The sequence below is a fragment of the Pomacea canaliculata genome, linkage group LG13, assembly GCF_003073045.1.
Source record: "Pomacea canaliculata isolate SZHN2017 linkage group LG13, ASM307304v1, whole genome shotgun sequence".
NCBI lineage: Eukaryota > Metazoa > Mollusca > Gastropoda > Architaenioglossa > Ampullariidae > Pomacea > Pomacea canaliculata.
In genome coordinates, this window is record NC_037602.1 from 1010642 (window position 1) to 1027394 (window position 16753).

General features: G+C 40.1%; 1 protein-coding gene and 2 long non-coding RNA genes across 5 annotated transcripts; 2 read left to right on the forward strand and 1 right to left on the reverse strand.

Annotated features, from left to right (window-relative positions):
• Positions 1–3239: 3239 nt before the first annotated feature.
• LOC112554117 lies at positions 3240–4940 on the forward strand. The gene is made up of 3 exons (XR_003097202.1): positions 3240–3410; positions 4047–4112; positions 4647–4940. It is a non-coding gene; the product is annotated as an uncharacterized LOC112554117 (long non-coding RNA).
• A 1490-nt stretch (positions 4941–6430) lies between these two features.
• Positions 6431–8764, forward strand: LOC112553767. Of its 2 annotated transcripts, none has more exons than XR_003097103.1 (3): positions 6431–6445; positions 7897–8056; positions 8507–8764. It is a non-coding gene; the product is annotated as an uncharacterized LOC112553767 (long non-coding RNA). The 2 variants fall into 2 exon arrangements; XR_003097104.1 differs by having other exon boundaries at positions 7901–8056.
• A 1237-nt stretch (positions 8765–10001) lies between these two features.
• On the reverse strand, positions 10002–16667 carry LOC112553763. 2 transcript variants are annotated; one of them, XM_025221200.1, is made up of 7 exons: positions 16454–16667; positions 15361–15790; positions 14860–15066; positions 14215–14354; positions 13244–13398; positions 12604–12721; positions 10002–11673 (listed from the first exon to the last, which is right to left on the reverse strand). In XM_025221200.1, exons 2-7 carry the CDS (start codon positions 15761–15763, stop codon positions 11428–11430), a joined length of 1269 nt encoding a protein of 422 aa, XP_025076985.1. In that variant the 5' UTR covers positions 15764–15790; positions 16454–16667; the 3' UTR covers positions 10002–11427. The 2 variants fall into 2 exon arrangements, with proteins under 2 accessions (XP_025076985.1, XP_025076986.1); XM_025221201.1 differs by having other exon boundaries at positions 15361–15804.
• Between the last annotated feature and the right edge of the window lie 86 nt (positions 16668–16753).

A 16753-nucleotide genomic window follows, 5' to 3' on the forward strand; every position in this document is an offset into this window, starting at 1 on the left:
CTTGGTCAGTGGATTTTTTTTCTTCTTCTCCTTTTCTTTTTCTTTTAAAGAAAGGTCTAAGGACAGAACACCCAAGCATTACACGTGCAGAAGTTGAGTTTCAAGTCTGTAGAATACAATTTCGGGGTGCTGGGGCCTGTCGTGAGAAGTGTAGTCAGCGGGTATCATATTCTCGCTGGACAAGCCAAGAGGTGACGGCCGCTGGACACTGAAGATTTTATGGCGTGTGAACCGCCCTGAAGAACGTTGGTGCCATGAGATTGCTGGCTACAGGTGCCACTACGGGGAAGGGTGGGGTGGAGGAGGGGGCGGGCCCTGCAAGCAAATCGGACTTAACAGTGGAGATCAGGCAGGTATGTTACTGATGTGTGGCCACTCTGTGAACCGACATGGTGGGGGCCCGCCCCTGGCGCTGCAGCCTGTAAGCGAGAGACATCAAGGCTGCTTTTTTTTGGTAGTTACTAAGCAACACTGAGACTCTTTTTAACCGTATCTCCATCACCAAACAAACAACTACATTAGTCTACACAGTAGATCCTTGCTACAATGAGACTATTTTATCCTGTAATACTATCGCAGCCAGCAAAATAGAACACATTATTGCAAAACATTTTAAAAACTGCTGTCCCGCAAATATTAGACATAAATTGATCACGGTGGTGTTGCGGGAAGTTTGGAGCTGGAGGAGGATGATAAAGAGGAGGCTGGCATGAGAAAGGTAATTTAAGTGTAGAGACAGTGTTCGCACGGTGGGTGGATGGCCCGGATAGAGGTAGGGAGGAGAGTTATGTCACCGGAAAGGGGAGGACTCTGACTACTGTAACTAAAGGTGTGGGACGATCGCACGACCTCCGGCGATGTACCAGCATCGTCCTGTAATAACACATCGGCCTCCGACCTTCTTTTGCTCTTTGCCGACAAAGCCCCCGGTAAAAAGGAGATACTATCTACCCACCATCCGTCCCCCAAAGCCACCTCGGAATCTTTCTTATTGTGCGCTAGTTGTCTTCAAGGAAGCTGTCATATATGATGCTGTATACAGTCAAATCTCGCTACTATGCCACCTACCGGCACCGAGCAAAAGTGGCATAGTAGCGAGGGTTCGTACAAACGGCTTTATTTGCTCAAGTTACTTGTCAGTCCTATGCCCTCAAGAATCGTCGGCTGGCGCTAGCTGTCTCCTCTCATTCTCTCCCTCACCTCTTCATCCTCCACCCCTCCCAACCACATCCGCGCACCTGCATCCTGTCGCTAGTCGACACCCTCCCGCTCTTCCTCTGTCACGTGACTGTCACCCGGCCAGCGACCACCCCCCATCGCCAGCCTCCACCCTCCCTGTGTGCGTGCTATGTTCCATCCACGTAACTGCAATGTCCCACACTACCATACAGTATAATAATCGAGCACTGCGCGGAATTTCACAACTTGTACCTTTTAACAGTCACACAAAAGTGGCATAGTAGCGAGAGTTCGTAAAAACGGCTTTATTTGTTTTTGACATCGCTGCTGACGTAACAGTCCTTACTAAGGGGGGGGGGGTCTGTGGAGCGGGGTGCTACAAGTCTGATCCTTTAACATCATTTGTCCTCATTTACTAACCACTCGCATGTAAACAACTTGATGTTCAAGTAGTGATGTAGATCCTAGTGCACTTGTCCTACTGTTTGCAGTCTATATTTCGTTACTGAATGTCACGGATCAGTCCGTGCCTCCTTTGTTTTTTTTTTGTGGCCATTGCGCCTGAGTTTGGTGAAAGGAAATGGAGGGTGGAGCGGGGTGGCGTAGCCAGCCCTGTGTGTGTTGCCCCTCTGCGATGGACAGTCAACGGCGTAATTAGTTGACGGATATAGAGGTCGTGAACCCCACGTGAGTTTCGGACCTCACGTGCGGCTGAAAGAATGCGACACCTCGAGGGGACTGGGGGTGAAGACCGTAGCGTCGGTCGGGGGGGGGGGGATACGAGTAACAAGAGGAAGTATCAAGCAGCGAGTTGAAGTGGGGGGGAGAGCCATCCAGCGATCGAGAAGCTGATTGATACAGCGGCGGCTGTTAATTGTGTTAATTGTGAGTGGAGTGGATTGATGACGGACTTGCTGTACCGTGTTTGCTACGGAGCCGCTGCTGTTGCTGTGTTTTGGGGATCGCAACTTGAGTAGAACTGCTGCTGAAGGTTCCTCGCCGAATCTGCTACTGGGAGCGGTGGACATCGCCGAGCTGAGAAGTTCCAGAGAAGAACAACCCGAGCCGACGACTATAGGCGGGCAGCATCTCATCACAGCTGGGGAGTGTTGAGCAAGTGGGCTCCACTCTCGTACTTGACAACGACGACGACACACCGACCGCGTGGAGGGCCGTCGCTGTCGTCTTTAAAAAGTCGTGCAATGGAGTGTCGAGGACACTGACGATTTGATTGTCCGCTGATGCCGACAACTCAAAGTAAGACTTTTGCCTTTTGGGTTTACCTCCAGAGAGAGAGAGGGGGAAGGTCGTACCCCCCATTGTTTATCTCCACCGTCAACGTTAGAGGGAGAATAAGACGGTTTACACGGACTGTGTGTATGTGTTTGATGAACATTAATGAGTACACGGACATTGCTGGTGGCTGGAAAGGTGCTCGGAGAGACGTATCGTTAGATGTGGATTGAAACGGACACGTGTATGAGAACTGTTGTAGCAGCCTGCGCGCTGCCGTAGTGTCGATGTTGAACCAACCTAGGATGTATACTTTCTGATTTAGAACGGATAACAGTGATAACAGTGCTGTATGGTTTAATTTGACCTGCTGGAAATTCTTGTATTACAATTTATGGGGGTTTTTTTAGTATTTTTTCTTTTTGGTGTATAATAAATAACAGAACGTCTCAATCTGAAGTGATCTCTTGTCGTTCTTCGTAAAGAATGCGCAATGTCCGACTACCGGTCGTGACACTGAATGAAGTGTAGATATTGAGATTCGAATTGTAAACATACATTATATACTGGGAAAATAATTTACGATTACAAGTACAAGGGGCCCGGAGAGGTCGTCTGTCCCGGGGCCCGGGCTGGCTCTCGGCGGCCCTGGTGACAGCTGGGATCGTTTCTGTGAAGACCTCTTGAGGGGATCGTGTATCGGGTCACGAGGTCTATTAAAGTTAAATTATGCGTGTGACCCTTCTCTGAACCGCCTCCTCGCTTCTTATTGGTGCAGTCATGGGTACAGTGTGCTCGCGCAGACTCTGACGTCAACAGGTAACATGGCGTCACAGAGGAATATAAAGAAGAGTGGAAACGTCACGCATTCTTGATAATATACTGACTGTGACATCTACCACTGTTTTCATCGTCATCATCCTCCCTGCCTCACACGTTTGTAACGGACCAGACTGCTGACATACTCGGTGTGCAGACTGCGAGTAATCTCTCTTTAAGTAAGTCACGAATTATTTCTTGGACACATTATTGTATATAGGGCTAGCAGAGCCGCCCTTAGTCACGTGATGCTTTACAATTGTTTTTTTTATAGAAGTTAGGAACAGATTTTTGTGAATCTTTAGCCTTTCATGGGTGTGCATGCTGTGTTGCACGCGTCTGAGTATGTGTTGTTATTATTGTTAGTTTATATTTTTCGTCAAATACCTTAGCTTACCTTTCACGGTGGGATAAAGAGCTGTATAAACTAACTTTACTATTTTTATTATTATTAAAAATATAACAGACTAATTTCAAGATGATGCATGTGTATGCCACCTTTTCCTCCAAACTCTACACCTAGAAAACTAGTCTATCCTCTCTTTGTTGCCAACCGCCGTGAAACAAATCATCTCGACAGAACATTCTAGAAGAGCCCGAAAGCGGCCTTCCTCTGTTTTAGGAGCAGAGTTTAATCTTGAGTCTTTTGCTGTAAGTCACAGTCTATGTGCAAGTTATCAAATGCCATAAACCGTGTGAAATTCCTGTTATGAAAGGTTTATCGACAGATATTGTTTATCACATTGATTCCTGTACCGTGTTGCTGTGGGTAAATTTACCTCCTCCGTCAGCCATGTGCTGTGGTCTGTCTTCAGATGATGAAGTGCCTGCTGTTGGTCCTCGTGGTGGTGGCTGTGGTGTGGACCGTCTCCGCGCAACATGTAAGTTAGTAAATGTGTTTGATTCATTCACTGAAGTCTTGCAACTTCTAGTTTCAAACGGAAATGAAATTACAGTTTGCTTGTAATGCGCCACGTGATTAATTAATCTTTAGTTCTTGTTTTGATAAATAGTGTCCAGTTCCTTATACTGTTATATTAATTAGACATTTCTCTTCCCGCACGTATATGTGTATATGTGTATATGTGTGTATGTGTGTATGTGTGTGTTCTCCCATGTAATTGTTTGTGTCTGTCTGTTTGTGTATGTGTTTGTGTATGTGCTTGTATGTCAGCCTGTCAGTGTGTCTGTCTTTTGTTTGAGCTTGCTGTGTATCTTTGTGTATGCCAGTTGAAGTCCTAGAGTGTTTACTTGTTTTCGTGCAATAATAATAATAATAATAATAATAATAATAATAATAATAATAATAATAATAATCGCAATATCTCAGGCAAAAATGCGAATATTCGCTGAGTTCCGGCAGTAAAAGGTATTTAAGAGTCTGACAGCAGTTGGTTGTTATGTGTTTTTATCAGTGCATAGAAGAATACGAAGAATGTGTGGTGGATGCCCATGTCAACGTTCCATGTTGTTCCGGGCTGACATGCGGCTTACTTGTCCAACATCATGGGTCTTCGAAGAAATACGGAAGATGTGTACATTAAGACAGAAAGTAGAAGATGTGGCAGCGACGTTGTCATCTCCTCTACACATCCTGCAGCTAATGATGATCTTATCATCGTAGACAAAAGTGCTTAAAGATAAAGAGCAGATCAATAAAATTTTGCTGAACCAGAAACTATCTGAAAAATAAAGGATATTTGAACGATTTCGTCTTCTTTTATGCTTGGTTATCTAGTCACGAACTGTACATACACAAGGTGTGGGACACTTGTTAAGTGAATACATATCTACAGGTACAGGTAAAGAGGGACTAAACTGTTTTTACGTTGAAATGTGTTGCGACAGTTTCACCGCAGACATTTTTCTTTTTACCTTACTCATTATCAAAATTTCATGTTGAAATACATATACAAAAATTGTAAAAACACTTGAAATTAAAAAAAGGAGTGATTGAAATTCTCCACATCCAAATAGAAGACTATCTTGACTAGGCACAGACTTGTTTGCTCGATGTGACGAGTTGTTACTTCTAGAAAGGTATGATCTGGAATGTCAGCACAATGTCAATCATTAGTGAGTATTGTAATCACCTGTTCGAGCTTCATACATCTAAATGTTACACACATTTCCAGTCGATTGTTTGTCAGACTAAACAGCAAAGCCAATTCATCAATCAGTGCAAGATGTACATTGTTGAAGAATAAAGCTCTGATATTTAAACAAAACAAGCTGAAAGGAACTAACATTTATATTGAGGTTCACTTCTCTCAGAAACTCACAGACATGAGAAAGTGTCTGTCTGTACATTTAAAAGCAGGGAAATCAGACAGAAAGAGAGATACTCTTGTGTATGATCAAATCCTGATGGAAGGAAAGAAGTTCAGATGGGAATTTAAAAGAACAAAGCTAGGATTCTACCGGCCAAAAGTTGTAGGGAGTTTGCCAGGTGTGGTTCCTGAGACACGTGATGTTGACGAGTGTCAGATAATTATTGTTAATCAATAATACACGTTAAACATAGTCATCATGTAATGGACAGCCCTCCTTATGAAGTGCAGTTCAATCAACAAACAGTAGGCTATGTTCAAGCACATCCCTGTGATAAAACAAATCATTAAAATCCTTTCTAAAACTATAAAATCTTTTATTTCTGAGTATACCAATATAATGCATCGGGAAAGATATTAGATAGCAGAATAATTAAGGAGACTGGCAGATATAATTCACTACGTACCATAAAGACACCTACTGCCATCAAAGATTGCGCCGGTCTTCATTTCTCACCCAACTCATGGCCAGTTGGTCTCTTTCTCTCCTCTTTCTCTCCTCTTTCTCTCCCTCTCTCTCTCTCTTTCGTCTTTTCCAGGCATTTCCTTCCTTTTCCCTTGTGTTTGTGGGGGAACCAATAATTGAGCAACACATGTTTAGTAAATAAAAATGATGTGCTTATTTTTTCAAAAATATTTTATTGCTTAATAAGATTTTTAAGATCACAGCAGCACTTTCTACACTACTGCGTCGATTCTATGACCAAGTGTGTGTGAGAGAGAGCGTCCGAGGCGTTTGTTGTAGTTGACGTGGCAGTCACGTGACAACGCAAGGTTCATACTTATGAAAGAAAGAAACTTAGACTCCTGACTATCTTTGATGCAGACGTTTGTGAAGTAAAGTCTTGATAACACAATTCAAGAATCTTTATCTGGAAAAGAAAGTATGTATAATGTGTGGATGTTTTCACTTGCCGACAGTACAGAGTTGCGAAATATTCTTGCTTAGACATAAGTATAATAACTTAACAGAAAATATTCATTTACTGTTACTCAATTGCAGAGGCGGCGTTAGGACTACGCGGGGCCTGGGGCCGGGGTATTGGAGTACGTGTATCAATATCCCTATTGATATGATGCCGGAAGCACTGATTTATAGACAGTTAGGCATGGATCAATTTCGCGAAATAACGCACGAATTTAGTGTTTTAATTGTTTGTAACCTTTCCCACAGTTTGTGACAGTAGCGGTTTTTTCTTAAAGCGAAATAATATGGTGACGGTAACTTAAGGTGCAGAGGGCTGCTGTGTTTAGGTACCTTGGTACAGTGATCGATGGGAGGCTCTCATTTAGTGATCACGTGAACCAAGTGTACAGACAGGCCCAGCAACGGCTGTACCATCTGAGGAGACTCCGCAGCTTCAATGTCAGCTCTGGGGTGCTGGAGACTGTGTACAGGTCTCTTGTTGAGAGCATCCTCTCATTTATCATCGCTGCCTGGTATGGTCACCTCCTCGTCAAAGACAAGGCAAGGCTGGCCAGAGTCATCCACCAGGCAAATAAAATTATTGGTAAATCACAGCTGCCACTTTCTGACTTGTACCTTCATGCAGTCAGAAAGATGGCAGATAACATCATTTCGGACCTAACGCACCCTCTCCATCCCAACTTCCAGCTGTTGCCCTCAGGCAGGCGCTGTGAAGTGCCACGTGTACGGAAAGCTGCCTACCAGAGGTCCTTCGTGCCATCAGCCATCACCATCCTAAATAAAGGCACAAGGATTTAGGAGGAATCAAACAGTCTGAAGAGAAGAGGGTGCTGACATCCATTATCAGCCATCACCTTGTTGAATGTGCTCTCTGCGCTCAATCTAACTATAATTAATGAAATGCAGGGATTTCTGTCACAGGCCAATAGATGACATAGATGACAATTTGTAATGCTGTTTGCCTGCAGGTGATGAAAAGATAGTAGTGATTATGTGTGCGTTAAATGTATGTATGAGTATGTATGCCTGCCCGTGTGAGCAAAAGAAAAATTTCTGTCTTGGTGTCTCCTCGACAGACAATAAAGTCTGATTTGATTTGATTTGATTTTAAACTGCTTGTTATTATTGCCGGGTTTAAAGTTAAGACATGGGTTCAATAATTTGCTTAATTAGAACTTAATTAGAACTTAAAAGTGTTTACTGAACGTCAATTTTTTGGTCACAACTTGTTTAACACAGCTGGCAATAAGTCATAAAGATGACACGGGGCTGAAGCGCGGGGCCCCTTCGAGAGCGGGGTCTGGGGCGGCCGCCCCATTTGCCACCCCCTAACGCCGCCTCTGCTCAATTGTCAGAATTTTTCATTGATTCATTAATAAGCTTATTCATATTTTTAATATGTGGAAGTAAGTCAATAAATAGTGCGACGTGAGTGACAAATCGGTTTACTTGACTCCCTCGAGCACCTTTGGCTGACATCGTCTGTACTGAGATGACGACACGACTGCTGTTGGCGCTGGCGGTGATGACTGTGATGTGGCACTTCTCAGTCGCAGAGCCCCCTCCGGTATGTTGCTCGATGTTACATGCGATTAGTTTACTACTTCATGTTTTCAAATTGTTGATAATAATTGAAATTTCACTGTGGTTTGCATTTTATGAGACACTTATCAACGCCAACAACAAATTCTCCCCATCCTGTGTATACTTGTACATTTTGTTGACACATATATTACGTTCAACTTTTAGAAATCAGCTTATTGAAAACGAAATGTATTTTATCGTGAAACAAAGTCTAACACTAGATAGGGAGCAGTCTTGAGTAGAGCTCACCAGTACTAGACAGGGACGAAGACACTGCTGTCATATTCTTAGGTTTATTTTGTATCTACCTTTACCTGCCATATGTTTACTACCCCTTGGAAATCATTCTTAGTGACTGAGTATGAATATGTATTTGCTCCATGCTGGATGAATATTCTTTGTGCGCGTGTGTGTGTGTTTTGCTTTGTTGCAGTGTTTAAAATACTTCGCACTTTGTGAAAATAGAAGAGACTCGTGCTGTGCAAACTCTAAGTGTGTGTACATGGTGACGAGGGACGAGCACGGCCTTCCTCAAAGCAACTACAAATGCGCTCCCTTGACCCCCACCTGGAAGCGGTGAATGCCAACCTCGGGTGGACAAATGTAGCTAAATATGGCTAATTTAAATAGCTACAGACTGTAGTTAGTAAAGCTTTCTGCCTTGCTGAATACAGAATAACTCACAAGAGACTACTTAAGCTGTGATTTAATCTTGGAGTGAGAGGGCGAGTGTTAATCTGCTCACATCTTGAGCTGTATCCAACGACAGTGTCACAAACATTTGCCAAATTATGGAGATTACTTCAATATACAAAATGTTTAAAAAATGTGCACTGCTACTATAAATCCTGCACTGACTGACGAAACGAATTAGCAGTGCTTGAAAAAATTTTGCATATGAAAGCCTCAGTAATTTATTCGGTAAGTACTACGCTAATTCTTTACATGGAAACTTTAAAGATCTCCACATGCTGTACTTGAAGTTGCAAACGACATCAATGGTTGACAGTTAAATACTCAATAACTAAATAAAATAAACAAGCAGTGAACACTAAACCACACTCACTCGTGAAGTATCCTCATTCTTTCAACAAAACGACTGCCTTGTCAGCTATCAAAGTCGTTCTTTATTAGTTTCCGGAAAAAAAAAAGGACGTTGAAATGGACAACATGAAATGCACCCTTCTGTCTTCAAGTTTCCCATACATTTAAGTTGCATTTTAAATACACGCCAAACACAGTGTGAAACCTCAAGGTGAAGGGATGCACAAAATCAGAGTGTGAAATGAAGAAACACATAAATCTCCTCAACCCCCCCCCCCCCACACACACACACACATGTATCAAATCAAATTCCATCCCTCACAGAAATAAACCAAAATCGTAACGATCCTTTCTTCTAACACAAACAATGGACACTTGCATTTTACCCTTTTGATCAGATAGGCGGTCCGGTGGTGCAACGGTAAACGCCTGTCATCAACACAGTGAGGGTTGGCTGTTCTGGGTTCAGCTCTCGTCTCGGGCACGATGTTTCTCTGAATGCAACATGTTTACAGGGCTGGCTGCCTTGCCGTAATATAACCTTAGTTGCTGGTTCGGCGTAAAATACCAATTCCCCTCCACTCACACTTTTTGATCAAATACTGAATACTACAAGTATATTTTAAGTGTCTTCACAGTCAGTTAAGTGTATTAATAATACACAGCATGCCTATCACCCTAATCAGATTCATGCCATCCTACTCATCTCAACCAATCATGCACCCTCACCTCAAACCACATTGAGTCCAATGCATGTCTTGGAATATTTCATACTCATGAATGAAACTATGCAAGTAACATTTTAGCATTTTATAATGGGGAAAAAATTACCCGCCCTACCTTACAGACACATTTAACCAAATGGATAACTGAAACAATCTGGATACATTTATATTATCCTTTATTGTCTGGACTCAACACTCAAATTACATTGTGATAATGTACTGCATAACTACATTGTCAAATGTACGGCATTGAAAATGTAACATGACTTTCATAAGAGAACTACTGAAGAAGAAGAGACTTATATATAGGCAATAAGAGGTGAGAACATCTCTTTTGCTGTAATAACAGTATGATGCATGATATATATTGCCTCTTGAAACAGACTGCTGTCTTACATAAGTTTCTCAGGTTTTACAACATACTTTTCTCTCCTGAACCAGTGTGAAGACAGGTTGTTTAAATTTGTGCATGCATATTAACAAGATATGGATCAGTTTGTCAGCACCATCCCATAATAAACAGTCAGTTGAATTTATGTGACATGTAAAGCCCACTGATCCTATGAAAACAGTTCAAGGCAGACATTTTAAAAAGGTGCTTAGCTGCTTGAAACTGCAGAGAGAACAATGTATAAAAGGTGAACTGGCAAGCAAAACAGAGCAGAATATGGAGTTGGAGTGTATTAGCCATTGAATAAAGTGAGTGGGATGCAGTCTGGAGGGTGGAGCAGGAAGACAGGTACTCAGGAGCATAGAGATGAAGACATTTACAACAAAAACAGTCTATGCAGTAAGTGATATTGTTGGTGACAGTCCATACATGATAGTAGATGATTTTGTTAGTGACTTTGTAAGTGATATTGTTAGCAACATTCTGCTTTGTTGTAAGTGACAAGAAAATGCACCCTAAACCTGATGACAAGAATATATTAGGATTAAAAATCGACATAAAAAAATCTGGATGAATAATGAAGAGCAATGATGCATTAAGTCAGCATGGACAGCTATGACAAGAAAAAAGCAATATGAACTTGACAAAAATGTAGCAGTATTAAAAATCATGCGGCCCTATGCTCCATTGGAGGTGATTAGAACGAGTAGGATTAAAAATCAACTTGGACGAGAAAAAATCATGATATTTTGTAGCTGCTATTTAGATTTGCCTCTGTTTTATAAACTACTTTTTCTCCAGCACTTTCCTTTCTTGTGTGACTTTAATATAACTGAAGTGAGGCAAAACTTCCTCCTTTAAATCTATGAAAGGTAAAATTTATACAGTTTAACAAAAAAAAAAAAAAAAAAAAAAAAAAAATCTGATTAGTCAACAAGCACACAAAATTGCCTCCCACTCCTAAAGAAGCTAAGAATCCCATTGTTTAAACAAACAAATACTTTGTGCTTGATCATCCTCACAATGTTTCTAATTTTGCCAATATATTGACACATGTCATGCTATTTGTGCACACTCATGCATACATGTATAGCTCAACACTTATGAAAAAGACATAAAAACAGTTTTATAGTTCTGCACACTAGCAAACATGGTTTCATTATCACTGCTTCTCAAAACAAAGGCAGACAATGCTTACAGATCCTTTGATGGTGTGGAGTACACAGAGCGCAAAGCTAAACAAAGACGTACGACTGGCGTGATGAGAACAGTTAGAACAGGAAGGCTGTAGTACTGGAGATATGTTGTCAGGTCATGTACAGGTACAAGTCCCAGTACCCATATCAACCCACGTGCTGTAGGTGGCAACATGCGACCCCGCCAGTACTGAACCATGATGTGCCAAGTACTCAGATCAACGTCATGCTCCACAAGCTCTCCCTGATTAAAAATATTTTTAAAAATCACATCTTTGATAACTAGAATATTATTACAATCTTAAAATCAGATACTTAATCACTGAAAAACGTTTTTTATACAAAAATATTAAAATTGATGAAGGCAAGTCTATGATGCATGTGTTTTTCATTTACTTGGGAAAAAAAAGTAGCCAAGTGGCTGTAGGGGCAGTGACTGGGATTTCTTTTTAGTTGTCAGACTTGGGATGTGGAAGAGAGTCCAGCATTGTCATTCTGCTGCCTTTTCTCTTCCTGATAAATGAGGCACCCATCACAAATATAGGAAGCAACATTATTTTCTGGGAAAGAAGTATCAATACATGCTGTCTAGTGTCTTCTTCAGTCTTTCTATAATTACCCCTATTAGGACTTTGCTGGGGATGGACAGGTCTCTTTTCTTCGCTAACTTGACCAGGTGGCCTAGTTCCCAGTCTGTTGGTACTAGCTCTTGTTCCCAGATCTTGTGTAGAAGGGGCTGTAAAATTGTTGCTGTTGTTTCTGGTCTGCCTTTAATGCTTCTAGGGGTATGTTATCCAGGCCTGCTGCTTTGCCACTTTTCATGCTTTTGAAAGCTTTGATGATTTCTGTCTTAGTGGGAGGGGTGCTGGTGACGTGAAGTTTTTCAGATGCTGGTGGTATGTCAGGTAAGGATGGTGTACAAGGTCGAGGTCAATTCAGGATCTCTTCATAGTGTTATTTACTCTTTTACTACTATGTTTCTTTCTTACATCTTTCGACATGGAAAGTAGAGATGAAACACACTAGCAAAGGCCTGTTTAATACACTGGGGCAGGCTATCGACTAATGTCATTATGTGACCTTTGTTCACTGTTAGCCAGTCAGAATTATGCAGCCAATAACTCACATCAAGCACGTAAAAGGCTAGGCTCATGCCAATATTGTTATTACTCACCAGTTTTTCTGACAGTTGCAGCACATTGTCTACCAGAGCAGACTCTAATCTTTGAGCAGACACAAAGAGAACAAACAGCATTATAGTCCACTGTGCAACAATCACCAGAAGACACACCCTATTAGCAGAAAGAAAAAGAATATTAGATGTATACTTATTTGCCACAAACAAAAGATATAACTGTTGATTGTAATGCATGACTTGAAATTATAACTTTAGGAGTACTTAGATAATTTTAAATCAACATGAAAATCAGTGCAAGTATTCAGTGCAGCTCAAAAGCAAATTACAGCAATCATTTTAACAAAACGTTTAGTTTCGGGTATTATAACAATAAGCCTAGATATCCTTGACAATCTGGAATTTAAAGATTGCTTCTACTTCTTTTTTTTAGATTTTCTGAAAACTACTACTACTTACGTGAAACATATGCATTGTTTTGTTTGTGTGAATTCCTGACTCAGAACCTGTTGCTTAGACAGGTATTTTTTTTTCCTGCCTGTTAAGGGCACTCAAACATGAGAGAACTAGTGTCCTAAAATGTTATAAAAACTAAATTTCTTTCATTACTTTATAAGGCTGCAAAATGGACAAACCCTTCTCTTGACTAAGAAATGACGTAACACATTACATGTATTACCATTTCTTGATACGCCCTGGAGACAATTTGCTCTTGGACCACATATTGTCAACCAGGAAGTAAACAAGAATTCCAAATGCCAGCAGGTATATTGCAATGTACACCTGATATCCAAAAGATGGCCTAGACACGTTCAGTTTTGTGTCAACAACTTCCTGTATGGGAAAGAAGGTAAGATGTCATTTAGATCTAAGAAATCAGTTCAACGAAAGGTTAATAATATGCTTCTACTAAAACTCAATTGTTATTTTATGTTTTCCATTTTGTTTGTAAACAACCCATCCTAATCTGATAAGAAAAATGTCTGAAATATATGGCGATTTTAAACTGAAATAAAGCAGAAACAAGAAATTGTACCTGTTTTAATTGTATTTTTTTTGATTGAGTTATAATTAATGCACACATGCACAAATATGTACACATTCTCTTGCCACGTACACACACAGTCCACTGTAATGTAGCGAACACATGAGAATATTTGAACATAAAGAAAAAACTTTTTCGTTTACACATACAAATATTACTTTCAAATAACAAGGAAATAAAACTGCAGTCATCAATGGCATTTACAATCACACTTAAGAAAAGCTACTGAAATATATACATTAAAAGTAGTAACTCAAACCATAATATATTGACTATTATTCATACAACATTTCTAATGCGACCAAAGAAAGTGACATAGTAATATCCATAAGTAGAGCATAACTAGTTAGCACACACTTTAGACACTCTACACAAAAATTATGTTTGCTAAGAAAAGGGAGATCACTGGAGTACTCTTGCTACCAGGGGATGGCTAACATTCTCTATATTCAATAGATTATCAATGCTTGGATCAAATAGATTCTGTCAAGATGCAGGTAAACAGTTGTGTAAAGCACACAATAAACACAGGCTTAAACTTACCTGTCGATGACTTAATTTTCAAACATGTGTGATGTTTGCTGAAGCATATTGTTGTTACTCACCAGAAGTCTCCGAAAATCTGCATGCCAGCCAATGATGGAGGCCTTCAGTCCTTCTGAACGCCCCATGTATTTCACAGAATGGGTTTTCGAAAATTGATTTGCATGTTTTGTAAGATCCAGTATTTCATTAAAGATGTCACCTAGAGATATTAAAGTATTTCAAGTCAATCACCATGCATTTAAAGTGAAATTCGGGTGTATTTAAGATATATCTGGGTACTTTGCTACCAGGAGAATGGCTTAAGTAAATGTTTAAAAAATATAAAAATATAGATATGGTCAAACATACTATATTCTTCATTATAAAATAATGTTCTGTCTGCTTATATGAATGTGGTATGAATGTACTTTCATCTGCATTTAATGGTAATTTCATATGAGAAACTGGAATATCTGGAAAAAACCCAGATGACCAGTTCTGTGAACAGATGTCATTTGAAAAGATCTGAGCCCACTTTCACCACTGTTCTTGTGACAAACTAGCATTTAACCACTGTACAACCAGTTCCCTATTTTTCTGCATAGTAGGTCTATTTAGAAGGACTATAGTTTTGATGACTTGAGACATTTCTATAACTAACACATTATGTAGAATGATAAAATTGGTAGATACTGAAGGGTTAGAAATCCCCTGGAGTTACTCACCATGCAGCAAAATAAACAACCATCCTGTTCCTGCTACCAACATAAAGCATATGATGATCAGGGAAATAATCTCCATCCTGCTTAGGCGCATTTGGTTCATGTTAGGCCAGAGTGTTACTCCTCCTCCAACGCTTAGTTTGTCGCTATGCTGTCTGATTTGCTCATGTTTGTGTATTAGCTCTCTCTGCTTTTCTTTCAAGCCTCTTCCTGTAAACGAATAAAAAACAAAACAAAAAAAGCCAGCATATGAAAAATAAATTCTGAATAATTAACTTGTTCATTTAACAATTTTTAAAGAAATTTTATCTACTTTAGTTCATTAATAGTACATTAATATTTTACCACATGATTCTCTATATGGCCAATGCCAGAGCCAAAAAAAAGACCCCCACCTTTGATTCCTTTATTATGGCATACTAATGCTTTACCAAGGTTCTACTACCATACCACCATTTTTAATGCCTTATCACAGCCATAACTAGTAGCCTTTCGAATTCTTACCAGGAGTGTTGCGTAACTGTGCTAAGCCAGGACTGACTTCAGCTTTGACTCTCGTCTCCTTGTCCAGCTCTGCTTGAATTTTGTTACGTAGACGTATTAACCCTGTTGTTTCTGTAAATGGAGTATCTGCAGCAGGGTCACCTGCTATACCAGGAGCACCTGCCATGGCAGAGACACTTGTCATTCCTGGCAAAGGAATTTTAAGTGGTGTAGCTAATGGGACCTTTTTGTCACTATGTCTGACAGCTTCCTCATCACTCCCTGCAGCTGAGCTTGTTTTCTTCTGATGATCACCTTTATCACCAGCAGCTGAGGACTCCATTTTCAGGTGTGTGACCTCCAGGTCATCATGTGGCCTTGGTTTCCCTCTGGTTGAGACTCTGCGCTTACCTCTTGATTCCATGATGTGTCTGGATCTGATGTCACCAAACTATTTACCACACACTTGAGCATTTATTAACACACACATGCATAAACACACCCAATTACATGTACAATATAAAAGGTATAGATTGTTAATAAGGTAATCTATTTTTTCTATTAGAAACTGTCAGCAAAGATCTTACAAAACAATTTATTCTAAATTGTGGCATAGTACGGTTTATAATTGTTTTAAAATCTACTATTAAATCTCTTACTAATAGATTTCCAAAAGGCTGTAACTGTTAGCAGTGATGGTAATGAATAATTATACTTTTTTCTGTAGTACTTCCTGAAGATCTAAAGTTTCTCCAATTTTAAAATGAAAGGTGTGGTAATATAAATCATACGATGAATTATTGAGCATAGAGTATAAAAGATGCATACCAAAATTATAACTAGTAGTTTACATTAAAAGTGGTAAAAGAATTAATTGATTTTCTCAGTTTCTACATTTACAACAAGGCAATGCCAATTTCCTATTGATTTTTGTGTGTTGGTGTGAAAGCTCGTGAATAATAGCTTTCGTTTATTTAAGCGTGCTGCATGAGCTAGTATAACATTTTCTAAGCGTGATTTGCTTCTTGTCTAATTGTTATATTACCAGAAGTATAACCACTGGAAGCAAAATTACTTAACTATGTAAATGTTAACCTGCCAAAAATATACATACAAATCCTTTGATTTAACCGCCACAGCGAAGACGCTTTTTGGATTCCTGTTAACTCCCTTTGGTGAAAGGGAGACAAATCATGAATATGATGAATATGTACACTGTCCAGAAAGCGATTAACATGCCTGCATTTTATGGAGAAAGTTTGTGGAATCGCAACTTGCAAAAATGTAGCTTTCTTTCTAAAGACAATCTGCACCAATACCCCTCCCCCATCTCCCGACGTCACCCTGACAAATTTTACACCATGCTTTACATATAGTTGCCTGCAGACCTGAAACTGTGGCTTTTGTCCTTTTC